Source organism: Parasteatoda tepidariorum, chromosome 9, assembly GCF_982258835.1.
Source record: "Parasteatoda tepidariorum strain Cologne lab strain chromosome 9, Ptep-v5.0, whole genome shotgun sequence".
Taxonomy (NCBI): domain Eukaryota; kingdom Metazoa; phylum Arthropoda; class Arachnida; order Araneae; family Theridiidae; genus Parasteatoda; species Parasteatoda tepidariorum.
Genome location: NC_141763.1, coordinates 94,765,873 through 94,785,072, shown reverse-complemented (window position 1 = coordinate 94,785,072; position 19,200 = coordinate 94,765,873). Strand labels below are relative to the sequence as shown.

The following is a 19,200-nucleotide window of genomic DNA, read 5'->3' as shown; positions in this document are numbered from 1 at the left end:
TAAGAATGAATTTCCTTTAATGGATTAAGTCCCATGCTCCGCTCACTCGCTGAATCTTGTGGGAACAAGTGCTGCAGAATGCTGCCATCATGCTGTGCCATTCTTTGGACTGGTCCAAAATTTATGTGCTAGCTACTCCTTCATGCTTTTGTTACTATAAAGCACGTAAAGAAGAGTCCAACATGATTGCATAAGATCTCTGTTTTCCTTTCTAAGGTTCTAATAGCTTTCACATGGTTCTTGTCTCTTTAAAATGTATTGTTTATGGGCGAAAAATATCAAAAGTTTCTTTTGCTCAAGTTAGGGGGCCCCAAAATCCTATTATGCTTCCCCTATTTTCAGAGGTTAATCAGGCCCTGAATAGTTGACGATTCCACCCCCCCCCCACTCTTTTTGGTCATCACGTTTGACGGCTTTGAACCAATCCTATCAATTTTTCGTCTTTCGGTACATTAAAAAAAATTTTATATGTTGTTAAATGCTGTTACAATGTGATATAAAACAATACTTGTTGAGAGTGCTTGGAGTTATTTTTGAGAACTTTTATCAATGTTCTGGGAAAGACGGTATGCGATTTCACTGTATCAGAAGGTGATGGGAGACTCATTGGAATATACTCACTATATTCTGACGAAAACTGAGTGTTAGGGGGCGTGGCTAAACGAGCAATTTTAAATATTCATTACAAAATAACTTAACTGAAATAGGTGTCAATTGTCATAAAAAGGTTTGAATTTCATTTTAGAAAATAAAATAAATACCATGCAGGTTCCTCGCTGCATCTTAGTAAGTGAAAATTTGATAAGGAGATCAAAAGTTAGCCAGCTATTCCGTTTTCTAAATGACGCACTGTACATAAATATAATTATACAAAAATATAATCACGCAGCAGTGATATAAGATTACAAAAGTGAAATAAAAATAACATAAAACACAATGAATAAAACTGTATGTATCTAAGGGTGGGGCAAACAAACATAGTTTTCGTATCCAAGTTGAATAAACTAGTCTACTTACCTAAAAAGTCAAGTTCAAAAAGTTTCCGTAAAATTGAAGAATATTTAGGGGTCACTCAAATCATTTGAATTTTACTAAATACGGATTATTTAATATTTACGACTTTTGTCGAAAATGTATTGGATATCTAAGAATGTTTGTATACTTTAAGTCCATCTATTTTCAAAACAATCTATCATTCTTTAGCCAACTTATACCTTAAACCAACTAACTGGTAATACTTTGTTTTTGTTTAAATTTGTCAAATGTGCCAACCTTTAAAGAAATATGCATCACACAAAACATGTTACTTTAGAGAAATTTCAATGATTGGAGCAGCCACGAAATATTATTCAAATTTGCCTGCTTGAACTTGATTATCTTAGGTAAGTAGACAAGTTTAATCAACAAAGGCACAAAAACTTACTTTTTGTTTACCCACCAGTATACAACTAAACAACTGCAATACGAAAAAACTATTACATTTATTACAAGAGCCAAGTTATTTTTAAAAAAAACACACACACACACAAATTCAAGGAATATAATGATTTGTTAAAATATTTTCCTTTTTAAAAATTTAACACATTACATCACATGAGGAAAATGTCAAAACTGTACTTAAAATCATTTGGTAAAAAACGTTTTTTAAATAAATCAATATTAATAGCGTAAAATGGTACAACAAGTTGAGAAAATTAAAATGTGTAAAATTATAATAACAACTGTAGTAATAACAGGAAAAAAAACAGGTTGACTAACTAACATAAATTTTATGTTTCGTAAAAAGAAAAAAAAATCACGCTTAAATATGGGTTTTATTGTGAATTTTCAGATGTTTTTAAAAGGGAAAGGTGTATAGGAAATAGCCCAGCTTATTACAGCATTACAAGGATAGGATTTCCCACCACGAGTATGAGTGCATTCAAACAGACGTTCGGTAAAAAACGCTTATTACATGAACTACAAAAATAAAGTTTCTGATAAATATGGAAGCGGCTGTGCTTAGCCAGATGAATCCTCAGTGTACAAATATAATTATACACATTGCATGAATAAGTTTACGCACCAGTACAAACATGGCTGTGCTTAGCCAGATAAATCCTCTACAGAAAAGTCTAAATACACAATTTACATGAAAAGGTTTAACAACAATATGAATGCAAAATTGTTTAGAAGACTTTTATTTTAATAATGAAAAACTCTTATCAGGGTGCGTAGCCAAATCTTTGAATCAAAAATAAGCACTTTTTAAAAACTTTTCAAGCACTTTACAAAAATTTTCAAGCACTCAAAAAATTCATATTCAATCAATGATATTATTGAAAAACAAAAATTTTATAAAGTTTTAGCATTAAAAAAAACCCAAAAAGAAACGGGCGTAAATCGAAACAATCAGTACTTTCCCACATCACCAAGTGAATTCAACTTGACCCTGAACCAAAAGTACCCTTACCCCCTACGTCAAAAAAAGTGTTAGAAGTAAAATAAAATAAACAACAAAAAAAAATTAAAAAGAAAAACATTTCATAAGGATCTGATATTCTCTATCCGAATTGGAGCACTCGGGTTTCGGTTTCAAGAGTGCGCGCATGCGCAAGTCATAACGTGGATACGACATGAAGTTCGCGTGAATGATTACGTAGCAAACTCCCGATTTTTCGTAAAATGCATGGGATCCACCAGATATCACTGAAGGGAAATAAAAAATTATTCGGAAAAAAGCACTTTTTAAAAACGCCAGCTGAAAAAAGCACCTTTAAAAGCTTTTAAAAACGAAATCCCCAAAAAAGCACCTTCAAGTACTTTTTACAAACGCTACGCACCCTGTCTTATTACAAAAACTACAAGAATTAAGATTCACCACTATGAACAAATTTTTGCACAGTCAGAAGGCACTTCTGTGAAACAAACTTATTAGATAAGCTACAAAAACGAGGTTTTTCACCTATATGAAAATGTTTGCGTTTAGCCAACTATTATGAGAGAAACTTTTATTACATGTACTTTAAGAGTCAGATTTCTCTACAACATGAATATGGCTATGCCTAGTCAGAGAGTGTTTCTGTGAAAAACTTCTATTACATACATTACAAGAATAAGGTTTCTCACCAGTATGAACGCGCATGTGTACATTAAGGTGGGTATTCTGAGAAAAAGTTTTATTACATATACTACAAGAAAAAGGCTTCTCACCAGTATGAACAAGGCTGTGCTTAATCAGATCACTATGATGCGAAAAACTCTTATTACATATAGAACAAGAATAAGGCTTCTCACCAGTATGAACACGGCTGTGCGAAGTCAGATTACTCTTACCCGAAAAACTCTTATTACATACAATACAAGAAAAAGGCTTTTCACCAGTATGAACACGGCTGTGCCGAATCAGAATAGAATGATGTGAAAAACTCTTATTACATAAGTCACAAGAAAAAGGTTTCTCACTAGTATGAACACGGCTGTGCTTAATCAGATCACTATGATGCGAAAAACTCTTATTACATATAGAACAAGAATAAGGCTTCTCACCAGTATGAACACGGCTGTGCGAAGTCAGATTACTCTTACCCGAAAAACTCTTATTACATACAATACAAGAAAAAGGCTTTTCACCAGTATGAACACGGCTGTGCCGAATCAGAATAGAATGATGTGAAAAACTCTTATTACATAAGTCACAAGAAAAAGGTTTCTCACCAGTATGAACACGGCTGTGCCTAATCAGATCACTATGATGCGAAAAACTCTTATTACACATACTACAAGAATAAGGTTTCTCACCAGTATGAACACGGCTGTGCGAAGTCAGATTACTCTTCCTTGAAAAATTCTTATTACATATACTACAAGAATAAAGTTTCTCACCAGTATGAACAAGCTTGTGCATAGTCAGATGACTATTACATGAAAAACTCTTATAACATATACTACAAGAATAAGGTTTATCACCCATATGAACACGACTGTGCCCAGCCAGACTGGAAGACCTTGCAAAACAAGTGTTGCATGTACTATACAAGAATTAGGTTTCTCACTAGTATGAACATGTCTGTGAGCATCTAAATCTTGCTTCTGCCAAAACCTCTTATTACATACTTTACAAGAAAAAGGTTTTTCATCAGCATGAACATCAAGTGTAAGTAAATTGTTGCTCATTGAGATAGATATTGTTCCACTTTGTATTATTTGTGTGTAACAAAATTAACTTATTACACTTTCATTGGTGTTGAAATTTTTGAGAATGTTTCTCTGTTGAATGAATGATGGAAATACTTATGGATGCAAAAGGATCTGAAAGCAAAAGGAAAGAAATATAAAATGTAATGTTCGGAAAAAGCTCTGAAAGCACACTGTTCATTAATGAATAATAAGTAAATATAAAAGTCTTATTAATAAGTAATAAAAATTTCTTTCTTCAACCATTCATTGTGGCAGTAAAAACAAATTTTAAGATGTTAGATATAATGTTTTTGTAGCTATTATTCGAGGTTATCTTCAAGAACCACAAAATGCAGATTTATGTATCAAATTTTAATTAGCAGAATGGGGGGAAAAATTTAAAAATATGCAGTTTCATAAAGCTTATTACAAAATTTAGTTATATACAGGGTTGGCAAGTTTTTGACACATGATGGTTTTTACCGGTTTATACCATGGTTTTTACCGTCATGTCAAAAACCCTTCTGTCAAAAACGCATAGTTTTGATAAAACTGTATTTTAATTTGAGTTTAACTTCTTATGATTTAAAATTAATTCATTTTTGGGCAATAAAATTAGAAAAAAAGTTGTTAAAAAATATTTAAGAGCAGATTTTTGCATTTTCCCAACATGATTATATCAAATCATACTATTTGAAGTAAAATATTAGGACACTAAGCAAAATTTTCAACATTTCCAAGCATCATTTTGTTTGGCATATTACATTACTGAGAATGTTAAGTCATTCCTGACTTAGAGTTTGTTAGTAGTTACAAGTTTTGAAAGTTTTGTTTAGCTTATTTCTAATATTTAAGAAATGCCAAATTTTAATTTATTAATAGTTCCAAGTTTTTTTGTTTGTTTATTTCTAACAATTTAGATGTGCAAAATTTTGAATCCTTTGCAAATCAAGCTATAATGATAAAAGTTAAGTATCACTATTTTCAATAAGTATGTTACAATATTTCTGTATGAATGTATATCCTTCTATAAGAATACATGTATATAGTTGCAAAATCAATAGCAATCGTTTACAACATTCATTTATAAAGGCAATTAAGTGAAAATAATATCTTGTCCGCTATATGCCATAAATTAAAGAAAACAGTAGGTTTTTGACAGTTTTTACCGGTAAAAACACGGTTTTTACCACTGTCATGTCAAAAACCAGTTTTTGACGGCAAAAACCCAACCCTGGTTATATAGTAACTAGTATATAACCAGTACTATATTAAACTAGTAACTATATAGTAACTAGTTTCTGATAAATATTGTAGAGAAAATTGGGAAAAATCATGCATTTTTTGTTATTTAGAATGACAATCAAAATAGCAAAGGAAAAAAAAATCTCTTTTTAAAAGATAGAGCACTTCCTACAAACCCCGAATAAAAATGGCACTTCTAAGAAGTTTTAAAAAACGTAAATAAAAACAAACACCTTTAGTCACTTTTTTAAAATGCTACGCACTTTAAACAGTGTACAATAGTCTTCTTTAATTCCAAATTGTGTGTACATACAGAACAGTTAAAAAATAAAAACTGTTTATCAAATAAAGTTATTGGAAAGGGAAGTTTGATTGGTGAAAATGAAGGTTTTAATTTTATTAGAAACTTTTCAAATTTATTGATTAAATATGTATCAAGTTCATGGAGAAAATATTAAAATTAAAAAAAGAGGTGAATTGCACAAATAGAAAAATAGCAACTGATAAATGGTTTTTCCATTTCATGTGGATAAAGTATAAAGCAAATATTTCAATTTTAGCTATAAAGTTTCTGTTTTATATGAATAGCAACATATTAAGCAGTAACAAAATAATAACTAAGCACTCATAAATAAATTATTTATTTGTCAAAAAAAATAAGACTTTTTTTATCACAGAAAAATGTGAATCAAAGATGACTTTGCCTACCTTTATTACGAAATTTGCCACTACAGGCAAATTTATAGCCACCAATAAAGTTGCCTCCAGTGGCCAGTAGACATCAGCTAAATTTTCCAGTTTTGCCCTTTAAGTGCAGTTAAAAACCAAATTCTTAGCCCAAAATATGTCACTATATTAATTGACAACAAATTTTAATTCAGGATAATAAGTTAATAAAATTTTGTTTTTTGCGATAAGAATATGATTAAAATTCGCAATGTGATCAAACACAGAGTTTCAATTAAAATAATGCAGTTATGGCAAGATTTAAGAATTTCAAAAAGAACTTTTGGACCTTTATTAGAAGCTTAAAGGATGTAGCTGAATCTTAACACCAAAAGATTGATAAAGCTTATACCAATCTTAAACTCGTTCTTGAAGAAGGTTGTATTTTTTGGAGTTCTGACAAGATTTAAGGATTTCAAAAAGAACTTTTGGATCTTTATTAGAACCTTAAAGGTTAAATAAATTTGCAATAGATAATTAGTCAAACTTTCATTAAGTGACATAGCTAAGTCAACTATTAATTGAGTGTTAAACCAAAATGTAAATTATTTCTACATAAAAGCAGAGCCATGTTTGCTCTGAATGAATATATATATATATATATATTTATTGAAACAAAATAGAGGCCAACATGGGTGATGTACTTAGTACTGGAGAAATATGAGTTCTTCTCAAATTTAATTGACAATACCAAATGAATTTCAATCGTCTCTACTGATGGAGGGAAACAAAATGGTTGGGATCAATTATTGCAGTATTCTTGCTGGCTTGATTTGACAAATTACTCACATAATCTGTTATAAAATTCATTAGCAAAGATGAAATCAAAATCGCCTTCATCAGTGTAGCAACAATGTTAGCATAGACAAAGATCCTCAAAAGTTAAATTGTTATGTTGTTAGCGTACTCTTATAAAATAGCTTAAATTAAGTTAAACCGCTTAAATTAGATTTCTGATTCTTGCAAGCAACCAAAGCGATGTATGCATTAAATTGATAAGTAATGTCAGAAAAAGTGTGCGAATACAGTAGGAAAGTACTTTGAAGAAATAAAATTATTGTTTCATTTTTAATTTGTAATTGACCTACTCTGGGAACTTTTTGATTCTACAACATAATTATGCACAAAAAAATTTATAAATAATAAAAGATAGAACTAATTTAAATAAATAAACAATTATGTCGTTTTGGTTTAACAATTTGGTCTAATAAACAATTATGATTTAGATTTGCTTTTAGCTTTTATTTCTTAACATAAAAATTAATTTACTATACTAAGACAAGAGAAGAAGTTCGTTTAAACTAAAATGACTTTTTTCTAATTTAACTATCCACTCAAAAAATTAATAATTGATAGCATAGTTTTTAGTATACTCTTGACTGCAACATGAGGTCCTTGATATCTTTTAGAGATAGTCAAAAAGAGCTCTCTAAACAAAAGCCACTTACAAATACCCTTCCCTAAGGGTTTCACTGTAATATAACATAATTTTACCTTTCTTGATTCACATTCCTTACCGAAGCAATCAGAGAAAAACAACACTCTCTCCCTTGATGGAGGAGGGTTTATTTTTATACTATTTCGCTTTGGGACCTAATTCCAAATCATTACTTCATAAAATCTGCTACAAATTTAATTACAATTACATTAAATACTTATCGGTAATTATATAGCTTTTTAAACTATTTAATTCATTTCATCGTGATAAAAACCAAATTTTGAATTCTGATTATTTGTTGCTATAGGTCTTTGTCACGCTTTGAAGGTTTAGGCTTTATATATTTGCTTGTAGCTCTTATAGATTAAGAAGATACAGCAGGGGCTCTTGACTTTTTGGGAAAGAACTGTCTTAGCAGCCGCGATATTATTATGTTAACCCAACAAATGTGTAGCACTGCGGCTTCTGAAATTGGGAAGAGCTAAAGCTATTTTCACGGCAAGTTTTGACCGAATAGCTGCAGCTGAATTTTGAACGGGATATGAGAAGTATATGATGAACGGTATTTGTTGTATTAAACGAAGTAAGTGTATTTTAATCACTAATCTTCTGTTTGTATTTCTTATGAATAACTTTTTATATGTTTAGAATGTACGTTAGGGCTTTTGATTACTAGTTTTTTTCTCTTGTCATTTTTTTCGCTGTCACTTGAACTGTAATATCTAAGCCTATTGTTATTGCTTGCTAAAGTTCGCTATTCGTGTTCTTACAGGTGTCAGGGATATAATAATGCACCTGCACAGGAATCTTGTAATCATGAGGTGAAATGTTTGAAGTGTGGTGAGTTGTGCTTAACTCATATGTGTGATAGGAGCAGAAACGTCTCTGCTATGTGTGCAAACTGTGAAAGTGAGCATCCCTAAAACTACAAGAACTGTCCAAAATATCCTAAAGCCTAGTTTAAAAGATAGAGAGTAGAGCACACTAAGAAGACCTTTTATAAGGCTCCAATGGGGCAAAGCGTGCCAGAAATAGAGCAAACTACTAATGTAGATAAAGCAAGATCTGTTATGATAGAGCTCAGAAATGTTGTTAGTACAATTGAAAAAAGAAAGCTTAATTGACTTGCTGAAAATTCTGAGATCCATTACTCATGATGAACAATATAACAGTAAAAAAAAACCACTTGAACTTATTCAATTAGACTTACAGACAGAATGTATATAGGAGCAGTTGCGATCCTAGTAAAGAGCAGTTTTAGTCAGAGTGAGTTTCACCTCTCAAACAAAAATGGTATGGTTATGTTTCTATCCTATTAAATTATAACAGTGAAACTATTAAAATAGTTGACCTATATGCACCAACTCTTACCATTACTGAAGCTCAACTACAAGGATTATTCTCTGGTGGTTATGGCACAATTGTAGCTGGCGACTACAATGCGAAGCATGTGATAAGGAATTGTAATTAATCGAATGTAAATGCATAAAATTGAGAAAGTTGGTGAGCAGTGCCGTAACTTCATCCATCGGGGTGCTAAACCAAACATTTTTGACTAGAGCCATTTCAAAAACTTTCTGTACTCCATCTCTAACCGTCGTTTTATCCATTTATGCATCACGTTGGCGAATATATTTATGAAAACAAGTTCCTTGTTCACATATAAATTAGATTATTAAATATTGTAAGTTTTCAACATAGCAAAATACAAAATTTGAGCAAAATCGGTTATCCTGAGAAGTTAGATTATAAAAAAGTAGTATATATTAAACTCGGGAACTATTCATTCAATTTCGTTCAAATTTTGGATTTCTCCATGTGAAATTAGATACTTTAAAATGATCAAAAACTGTATACCTTACAATTCAAAAATTTTCAAACTATTATTAAACAAAAAATAGTAAATATTGACTAAAAGGTATTTTTTGCGTGGAATTATCTTTGGAATATTATAATCATGCTCAAAAAATTTTCAAATCCCTTAAAAAGCTCTCAAGCTGTGGAGAAATACAAAAAAATAAAATTAACATTTGGAGGTCGAAACTATGGATCGCTCACCCGACCAAACAATAGGGACCATATTTCCCAGATTACGGCTAACCCCTATATTACGGGGGTTAGAAAATCGAATCCGTTGAACAAAAGTTCTGTTTATACAGAGGAAGTATGTTTTTGTGTCTGATTACGTAACTTAAAATAAAAAATCTTCTGTACCAATTAATTAGCATATTTGAGCTCACATCTTCGAACTATTAAGATGGAGTCCTAGAACGTGATGATCCGATTATTAAGTCAAAAGTTATTCAGGGATGTCCTTTTATTTCACTGTACGTTATTGATACTTATTTACGACATCTCATAAAGGAAATTTGACTAGGAAAAGCTGCTCATGTTAGCTACTCGTGTCCACAGTTTTCCTCTAAATATAATGCTAATCATAAAATATCAACCTCTTGAAACCGGTTACTATATCATTAGGAAGGTCTTTTCAAGACAAACCATTAAAAAAAAGAAAAATTTTTTATTACTTTCAAATCTAAAAATTTCATCTCGCGTTATGGAAATTGAAGGAAATCATAGATTTTTTTTTATCGGCACTTGGAAAAGCTATTCATGTTGTCCCTCATGTCCACAGTCACCCCCTTTTCCTCTGAAGATAATGCTAATCATAAAATACCAATTTTATAAACCTCGTGAATCCTGTTACTATAGTTAGGATGGTCTTTTCAAGACAAACCTTCTCAAAAATGAAAATTATTTATTAGCTTGAAATCTAAAAATCGCGTTATGGAAATTGAAGGAAATTATCGACTCTTTTCTATCGGCACATACACTTTCTCCCAATAAGTATTTGGACACCTACGGAAATGACTATACCTGCGGTCCTGAGATACGTCACGCCCTTTCATCGGTATATATCGTGTAGGGAACAACATCGGCACTAGTCCCATGCAAGTTGCCTACTGTACTGTTTTGGAGAACAATGTGCTCCCTACGTTGTGGTAGTTTAGCGGGGTGGACACCTGTAACTTCCAAGACGACAATGCCAGCTGTCATAATGCGAGGGTCACCAAGGCCTGGTATGGTGCCAAACGGGTTAATCGAATGGACTGGCCTGCTCAGAGTCCAGACCTGAACCCTATCGAGATCCTCTGGGACGAGTTGGATCACCGAATTAAGGGGGTGTACTACCCGTCCAAAATCGGTGAAGGAACTTACATGTCTTCTCCAAGCCGAGTGGAAGAAAATACCACTAGCCGTCACTCAAGGACTTGTGGAAAGTATGACCCGGAGGCAGGGCCGGATTAACCTATAGGCACACTAGGCACGTGCCTAGGACCTACGAAAAACTTGGGAGAAAAAAATTTGTTGACAAAAATAATTTAGTTTTAAAAAGTGTATTTTTTTAAAGTGTATTTTGCACAAAATTATGAAGATACAAATAAAAATATAATATTTTTCGGTAATAAATTATTTTGCAGAATCTTATAATCTAATATATTACTTTTTTGCGATTTTTGGATTCAACGAAATCTTGTATTATGCTGTCGAATTCCAAACTACGCAAAAAGTTGGGTAAACAAATTTGTAAATTAAAATCCATATTAATAAAAACGTAAAAAAAGAACATGCAAGAAAATTTTAGCATATATTTTGAAAAGAGGAGAGGAGTGAGTGAAGGAGGGGGAGGGCCCAAAAACGGCTATGCTTAGGGCCTACGAAAGATATAATCCGGCTCTGCCCAGAGGGCTACCAAATTTTGTTTTTCTCTTCAATTACACGTGTCCAAATACTTATTGGCAGTTAGTGTATACCCACGTTTTAAAAAGTCACATTTGAAAAAATACCCAGAAATTTTTTGTTATTATACCGGTAATGATAGGTATTAAAAACTAAAAATATAATGAATTAGAAATTTTTAAAAAATTATATGGCACATGATGAAATAGCGGCCCAGATAGCTGGTCAAATCTAAAAACATTGTCAAGAGAAAGTACCTACTGTTTGTCTAAGATAGGTACTCTGCCAGACATTCGTCTGGAGCTGTGGCGATGACTATGGTAACGAGGTATGATTATTTCAAGTAGGGGTGCGGAGTCCCTCTTTCAGACTGGTTTCGGCGAGAGAAAAGGAGACCTCTTCATCGTAGCTACCCTCTCTAAAATGCCCTCTTCTTGTTTCCATAGCACCAGACTTTCGCAGACATAGTGGCTGTTAGAGTACCTATCTTAGACAAACAGTAAGGGAGGAGTAAGGAAGAGAAAGTAGTCGTTGCACATCTAAATAAAAGTATCCATCAGGCCCAAATGAAGAAGTCCAATAATAATAATAAAAAAAAAGGTTGGGAAGCACTAATTTTTATTTGACGATTTTTAAATTGTATTTGAACACAGCATCTTAATATTGGAAGAATTTTGATACATATTTTGGCACAGCATCTTAATATTGGAAAATATTGGTACATATTTTAGCACATCATCTTAATATTGTAAAATCTGGAGCGGAATGCCGGGCACACGAAATTTCGTGAACCCTGGAGTCGTGTAAATTGGCGATCGCAACACTCGAATACGCCACCTGGGGAGAGACCGGTTTCATGCTTTTACCCCTTCTCCCTTCCCTCTCCTCCTCTTTTCAGTTGTATAGAAATGTACTACGCTATATTTCCTTTTCTTAATATTTTTTCTTTTAATTTAATAAAAATATTTTTTAAAATTTCCTTGATACTTTTCCTTAAAACTAAGTTTAATGTAGTTTTCAGTTCCATGTAGTTTTCCAACTTAAAAGATTTAAATTTATATGAAACTCGAGAGAGAAACTAACGTACTTCCTTCCTCTATGACTTTCCACACGCTAATGGTGAAAGGATGTGAAGTGTTGCCATAGGAAGAGAGTTCTGCTCTACGCCACCTGCAGCCCATTTCGATCGCCAATGGCGGACACCACATCTCAAAAAACAGAATGATGATGGTCAATCCGGTTATTCGGGGTCAACATAATGACGGGAGTCAGAAACAAAATTTCGAAAGTTATTTGAAGATGTAACCAACGTCGACGCTCGAAAACATCCATTACACAAACCTTATGGTGAGAAAAATACGCCGTAGTTTCTTTCCAGGCAAAAATAATTGGATAATGACTAAAAGGTGGATTCAAAAATATCAATGGCGATGAGACGCCATCCCAACCTCCTCACGAGGAAAGAAATAAAATTAAAACCCCACTGGGGAGCGACGTAGACTATGGGTATATGAAATATCGAAATGCATCGACGGCTAGGAGTTCGAAATTTTTCAAAGAAAGCTGCCAACCTTAAAAAACCAGATGTTTTCCGAGAATCTGGGAGTATGGAATGCACGAGGGGAACTGATCAAATTGCAAAAAGGTATTAGGGGCGATGTATGATTAGGATCAGGAATTAAGCCAAAGCTTGTGACTCGATGTCACAGTTATGTACATAGATTAAAAAAAATAAAGTTTCCTTACTCCAATATGAATAAGGCCCTAAGAAATATATTTCGAATAGATTTAATTCCTGATTATTTGGCCTATTGAAACTTCTGATCAAACAGAATGACAAATAAATATTTGCATTCATGACGCCATGTAATCATATATGACAAGAAGTAATAGCTTTTTTTTAATGTTCCAAAACGAAAAAATCAAAGATTTTTTGCTAATTGAACGAAAAAAATCTTTTGGATGATTTGTCATGACGAAGAATTTTAATTTCTGAAGATTTCTAAGCTGAAAATTGCAATAACTTTGAACAAAAAATTTCAACGAATATCTTTAACATTGATTAAAGAAAAACCATCTACACCAGGGATGGGCAAACTTTTTTGGTCGAGGGCAAAAATTCGAGAGAAAGAAAAGTTTGGTGTGCTAAGTAAAAACGTCAAAAAATGAAATTAAAAAAAAAATAAAAAAAAAATAAAAAACAAGCAAATTTTAGTTTAAATACTTAACGAGATCAAGGAAATAGTGATTTCATTTTTGAAAGTTCCTTATATCGAGGTTCCAAGTGAGATGTACTTATTTTAAGGAAGAAGGTTAAATGTCTGTCTTTTAGTCTACTTCTGGAATAATTTTTTCTAAGATTCATTGTTGAAAACACTTGTTCACATATATAAGATGAAGCAAACACAGCACTGTTCTGGGCATGAAATATTAAATTTAGGAAACGAGCTTTTGGTAATGATTTGTAAAACTCAAACTACGGCATACTTAGAAACAACTGCTTCAAATAACTCCAACCTATGGCTATTCTATAAAGAACATCTACTTTCAACATTTAATCGAATGAAGCTATCTGTGCTAGCTATTTCCATCAATTTATGTGTTGTAGGAACAAAAAGGTAGAAAGTAAAATGGTCATCGGTACTTTGTTAAAAAATAAAAATAGCTTTAAACACAGTAGACAAGGAAATGGATGTATATTGTTTATATTCGCCACGGATTGGCAAATTAAAATTCTAATCGCTGGACGGATAAAACTTTCCGGCGGGCCACAGTTGGACTCGCGGGCCGTAATTTGCCCATCCCTGATCTACACCACTAAAAAATATACATCTCATAACTATTCTAAAAAAAAAGAAGAAAAAGAGTGGAAAGTTAAATAAAATTAATCTCATTTGAAATGTGTTTCTCATCTTGTTCCAGTTTAATTTATCTAGTTTTAAATCGAGAAAAAAAACGGTAAAGTTATTTAACTGATTAACAAAAATGTTCACATTTTGAAGAAGTGATAATTTATAATTCTGATGGTAGGATAAAGTGCCTTAACTTCGCCCCCCGGGCCCCTTTCAAAAACTTTCGTTATCCCATTTCTAACCGTCATTTTAGCTATTTATGTATGCTAACAAATATATTTATGATAACAAGTTACTTGTTCATATATAAATTGGACTATAAAATATTGCAAGTCTTCCACAGGGCAAACTAATTCGTTGAATAGTATCTGAGAAATCGAGTTTTATATGTACAGTTTTAAAGTTAAAAAAACAAAAAAAAAACAGGAATTTTGATCCTTAGGAACAGATATTAAATAATCTCATGATCGAATAATGGGACAAAATTACCTTTTAAATCAAAAAACTTTTTTACGTTTTAAATTAAAAAATTGTTTTAAAAATTAATGTTTCCTTCTAATGACAAAGTTTTTTTTTTTTAAATTTTATCTGGTCATTTATTTATATTTTCTTAATTTATTTTTTGGTTTGTTTTTATTTTATTAAATTTAATGCATAAGGTTTAAAATAAAAGTAAAGCTGTCAAAATGTCATAAATATTTTCGATTTACAATTTCAAGTTGTTTCGACTTTTATTTAAAGGTCTTATTAATGAAAACATTTATAAGTCTTATTAAATTTAAACACATAATAACAACAAAAATCAAGGAGTTAAAAATTGAAAGAAGTATGATCAATAAACAATAAAATCACAAGCTAACTAAATAAAAGAAATTTTGTTTACGAAATATAGTATTACAAATTAAACATATTTCATATTTAGGAAAACGTGGATAATTTGGTCATACAGGATGTCTGAACAATTCTTTTTTTTTCATATTCAAACATTTGTTTAGTTGATGATCACTTGATTTCAATGCTCTATCAAGCAAAATCACACGTTGTTTCTGTCTATTGCAGTAATTAAAACTAAAATAAAATCACATCTGCTATCTCAATTTCATCCAGAATAGACCAAATTAAGGATTTTGACATATAGGCCTGTCAAAGAGGGAACTGAATAGAATTTAAATAATGAAACAAACAAAAAAATTACAAAATTTAAAAAAAAAACTAACTAAATAAATAAAAAAGATGTATATTTTTCTCCATATAGTTTAAATTACTGAATGAACCTTAAAGTTCTTTTCAACAATGTTGCCTCAGATTTCTTACTTTTCATCAGTAAATAACTAGTACAGAGATGCCAGCTTGCTCCGGACAGCAAATCTATTTTAAAGTGGTAGTTTATTAATTGTGATTCTTGGTTTAATAAATTCTATTTAGTAGATGCTTATCCACCACCATTTTGAAATAATTCGTAAGCTTATATAATTGTCCACTTTATGGTACTCATGGCATGCTATACCTTTTAAAAAGCAACCAAAAATAGTCAAATAATTGCAAAATTTACTTTGTAGTATTAAAATTATTTTGGCGTGTCATGAGCAGTTGGATCTCTGCTAGTATTAGATTTGATGTTCCTTTTAACAAAATTATAGAATTTTTTAGACACTTACTTATTGCTTTGTTGGTTCTTTAAATACTCATCCTTTAGAACAACGTGAGTCAAATTACCATTAAGTAAAAAGGTTTGACCCAGTTGTTTAGCTCTTAAAAAATTATTTATAAAACATATTTTTTAATCTAACAAAGTTTCAAGTGAAAATATTGGTGCAAACAGCGGGCAAATATCATAAACTATTAGATAATATCAACTTTCAAATTTATTATGTTAAAAAATATATAAATAAAAAACTGCGCAAACTTTCTATGTTTTCACTAACCACAACCAATCTTGATTGAATAAAAACATTTGCTTACCTCCAAAGGAAAAAAATTATGATATAGAAATTCGAAGTTCTCAGATTCATGTTCGATGAATTTGAAAATAACAAAATAAAATCAATTACAATAATTAAGTAAATTAAAAAAATTAGGCTAGTTCAAACATTTAGGATAATTAAGGAGAAAAAAGGCTTTTATAATTAACTAGAAAAAATATCTAAATTTAGAAAAAAAGAAAATTTAGAATTGAACGATCACCCTTTTAGCGACTATGTGCCAGACAAAGTGACTGAAAGAAATAGTAACAAACCCCCCCCCCCCTATTTACAGCCCTAGAAATTTTTTGTTCAAAGCAGTTTATGACCAGAAATCAGACAAAAGGGTATTTCTGTGAATATTCAAAGTAAGGACAAAAGAGCCCACACAAGGCTATTTAAAGAAGTTAAAAACATATATTTTCCCACAGTGTCAAGTGCAGCGACTATTTGACGAGTCTGCGGGTGGTAGCAACGAAAGCTGTGATATTTTTATTAGTGGAAAGAGCGTTTTATTGCTCTTTTGGTTAGAAAAGTGAAGAGAAACAATTATTTTTTTTATTTATAAACACTAAGGTTTTGAAAAGCGCCCGACAATGCATTAGAGCAGTGTTTCCCAAACTTATGACTTTTGTGTACCCTTTATAAATTTTTCGTAACCCTGTGAACCAATACAAAAATGAATGTATTTTTTACTATAAGAAATTGTACAAAAGTGAAAAATCACAGCCGGCTGTTGACACCACTAATTATTAACTGTTAATTCTGCAAAAAATAGTCAATAGAAAAATACGCAATCGTAAATTTTCATGGCTAGCTTTGTTTTTAAATAAAACGTTTAAAAAAATTTTCGTTTGTTGCAAGATATTTCGCATACCCCCGCTAAACTATTCCCGTACCCCAGGGGGTACGCGTACCACACTTTGGGAAACACTGCTTTAGAGGGCCCTAGCTTCGAATAAAACTAGAAAAAGAGAAAAAGTGGGATCAGGGGGCCCTTGCCATCTCGGGGCCCCAAGCTACAGCTTTTACGTAAATGAGGCCTTGCTGTCAAGGGCTAACATAAGTTGTAAAATTTTAAGAATCTGCTTCAGTTATTATTGTGAATTTTTTTTTCTTGCAATATAAAATAAAAAGCATAGACATACTTCACTAATTTTCAGTAATGTGGGTCATAGATGAGTATTTTTGTATTTATCAATTAAAAAATCAAATTTAGCAAAATATTTAAGAAATTTTTTTTTCCAAATTAAATTACTTCAATTTTATGCAACAAACTATAAATAAAAAAAAATTAATCGATAGGTTAATTAGTATTGTTATTTTTAATTGAAATATTAAATGGATATATACATTATAATTGCTTTCCAGTTTTAGTCCCGCAGTGGACTGATCGTTAAGACACGGTTCCCAGCAGATCACCGAAGTCAAGCATCACTGGCTGCGGTCAGTGAGCGGGTGGGTGACCACTTGGATCAGTCTGCGTAGGGATCGAGGGTGTGCGGTATGGGTCCTCGTTAAACTGTGCTACCGTAAAGTGCTCGACTTCGCGCGCAGGTCGTCGGGCTACCGAAGCGGGGGTGCCATCCCCTCCGCAGAGGATCAAAATTGTGATGGCATGTCTTCGGATCATCCTCCGGGATGTTTCGCAGACCGTCGCCAATAACCCATAGTGCAGCTCTAGTGCGACGTAAATTAACAACAACTTTCCAGTTTTAGCTAAAATAAAATGTTATCATTTGATTCAATTTTAACTAAAAAAAAACGATCATTTTGACTTTAAGGGATCTCTCTGTTATAATTAGTAGTTAAATAACATGTTGAAAAGTTAGTCTCCTAGAAAAGTCCTTTTTAAATTTTAGTTTTAAAAATCAATTAAAGAAAAATCGAAAATGAAGTTTCATGAATGAGGTATTCATTCTTGTCAACCAACCACCACCTATCATTGTTTATTGATATCAGAGGGAGAATGGGTGAGAACAATTCAAGTTCAACAAAAAAATCAACCATATTTGAAAGAGTTTATGGGTGATTCTCAAGAAATATGACAATTCCCACTCCCTTGCTCCAAGATCTAATACTATACTACTAAAAGAACTTTTTTGTTTTAAAAAATTATTAAATAGCATTGCTGTTTGCATTTTAAAATGACTGCACTAGCACTGACTGTTTTGTGTAGTTAAAAAATTTTAATGAATTTCAAAATTTTATGTTTCTGGTATGTCTAAAACAATATTTCCAATAATAACTAGCTTCAAAACTTCACATAAATTTTTCAATATCTAATTTTTTTTATTTGAACATGTCTTGTTGCATGAATAAAGAACAAACTTTCTGGTTCAAAATCTATTTCAAAAAATGTTTCAAGGTGAGTAGGTTTTTGTGTTGTCATTTTCTTGGCTTCTTGAAATCATAATTAACAAAAACTACAGAGAGTTATTTTAAGAAATCCTGTTGCTTTCTGCAGAATATAAACGTCTTAGGAACAAAATATTAAAGTAATATGCTATAAAATGGCGAATTTGTCATTATCCTAGCTTATGAATGCCAGGACATTGAAGTGTTACCAGAATTTTTCTTCAACTGCCAATATTGTAAAGAGAAAAAACAAATATTAAACTAATACCAAGTTTATGTATGATTGTAATAAGATTGAATGTAATCAATGTTATTTATTTATTTAATGATTCATTAATTTACACAATTTTATTCTGCACATATCAGCAACAAATTTTTTTTTGACTCTTTCTACAGTAGATAAAAGAATTAATTTAAGTTATTCATGAACCATAGGTTTTGTTACTTACTAATAGCTTAAAATTACTGTTTTTTTCAAACTTCTAAGCTAATATGTCATTTTCCTGGCATTCAAAATGCTAGTAAACTGCACTGCTGTCTGTAAGATATTAATAAATACAGCTAAAGAAATATACAAAAACAAAAAAAAAATTAGATTATTTTGAAGTATGATTATCACACTTCAATTAGATTATTTCCAAATTGTCATGTTTCCAAAGAATCACCCTTATATCTACAGTAGGTAGGAAAGGACTAAACTTGTTTTTATTGTCAATTGTAG

General features: G+C 31.6%; 2 protein-coding genes across 8 annotated transcripts in view; one reads left to right on the top strand and one right to left on the bottom strand.

The window, feature by feature from the left end:
* LOC107437051 (ATP-binding cassette sub-family C member 10) overlaps positions 1 to 19,200 on the top strand; it is a 92,622-nt gene that overhangs the window by 6,465 nt on the left and 66,957 nt on the right. The window lies entirely within an intron of this gene.
* LOC110283435 (uncharacterized) lies at positions 1,463 to 7,877 on the bottom strand. 7 transcript variants are annotated; one of them, XR_015429430.1, is made up of 4 exons: positions 7,624 to 7,872; positions 6,112 to 6,253; positions 2,823 to 4,290; positions 2,165 to 2,198 (listed from the first exon to the last, which is right to left on the bottom strand). XR_015429430.1 is itself a non-coding variant. In XM_043053471.3 (3 exons), the coding sequence occupies exon 3, from the start codon at positions 3,950 to 3,952 to the stop codon at positions 3,005 to 3,007; it is 948 nt and encodes a 315-aa protein (XP_042909405.2). In that variant the 5' UTR covers positions 3,953 to 4,290; positions 6,112 to 6,253; positions 7,647 to 7,877; the 3' UTR covers positions 1,463 to 3,004. The 7 variants fall into 7 exon arrangements, 4 of the variants coding, with proteins under 4 accessions (XP_042909405.2, XP_042909404.2, XP_042909403.2 ...); XM_043053471.3 differs by having other exon boundaries at positions 1,463 to 4,290; positions 7,647 to 7,877; XM_043053470.3 differs by having other exon boundaries at positions 1,463 to 4,290.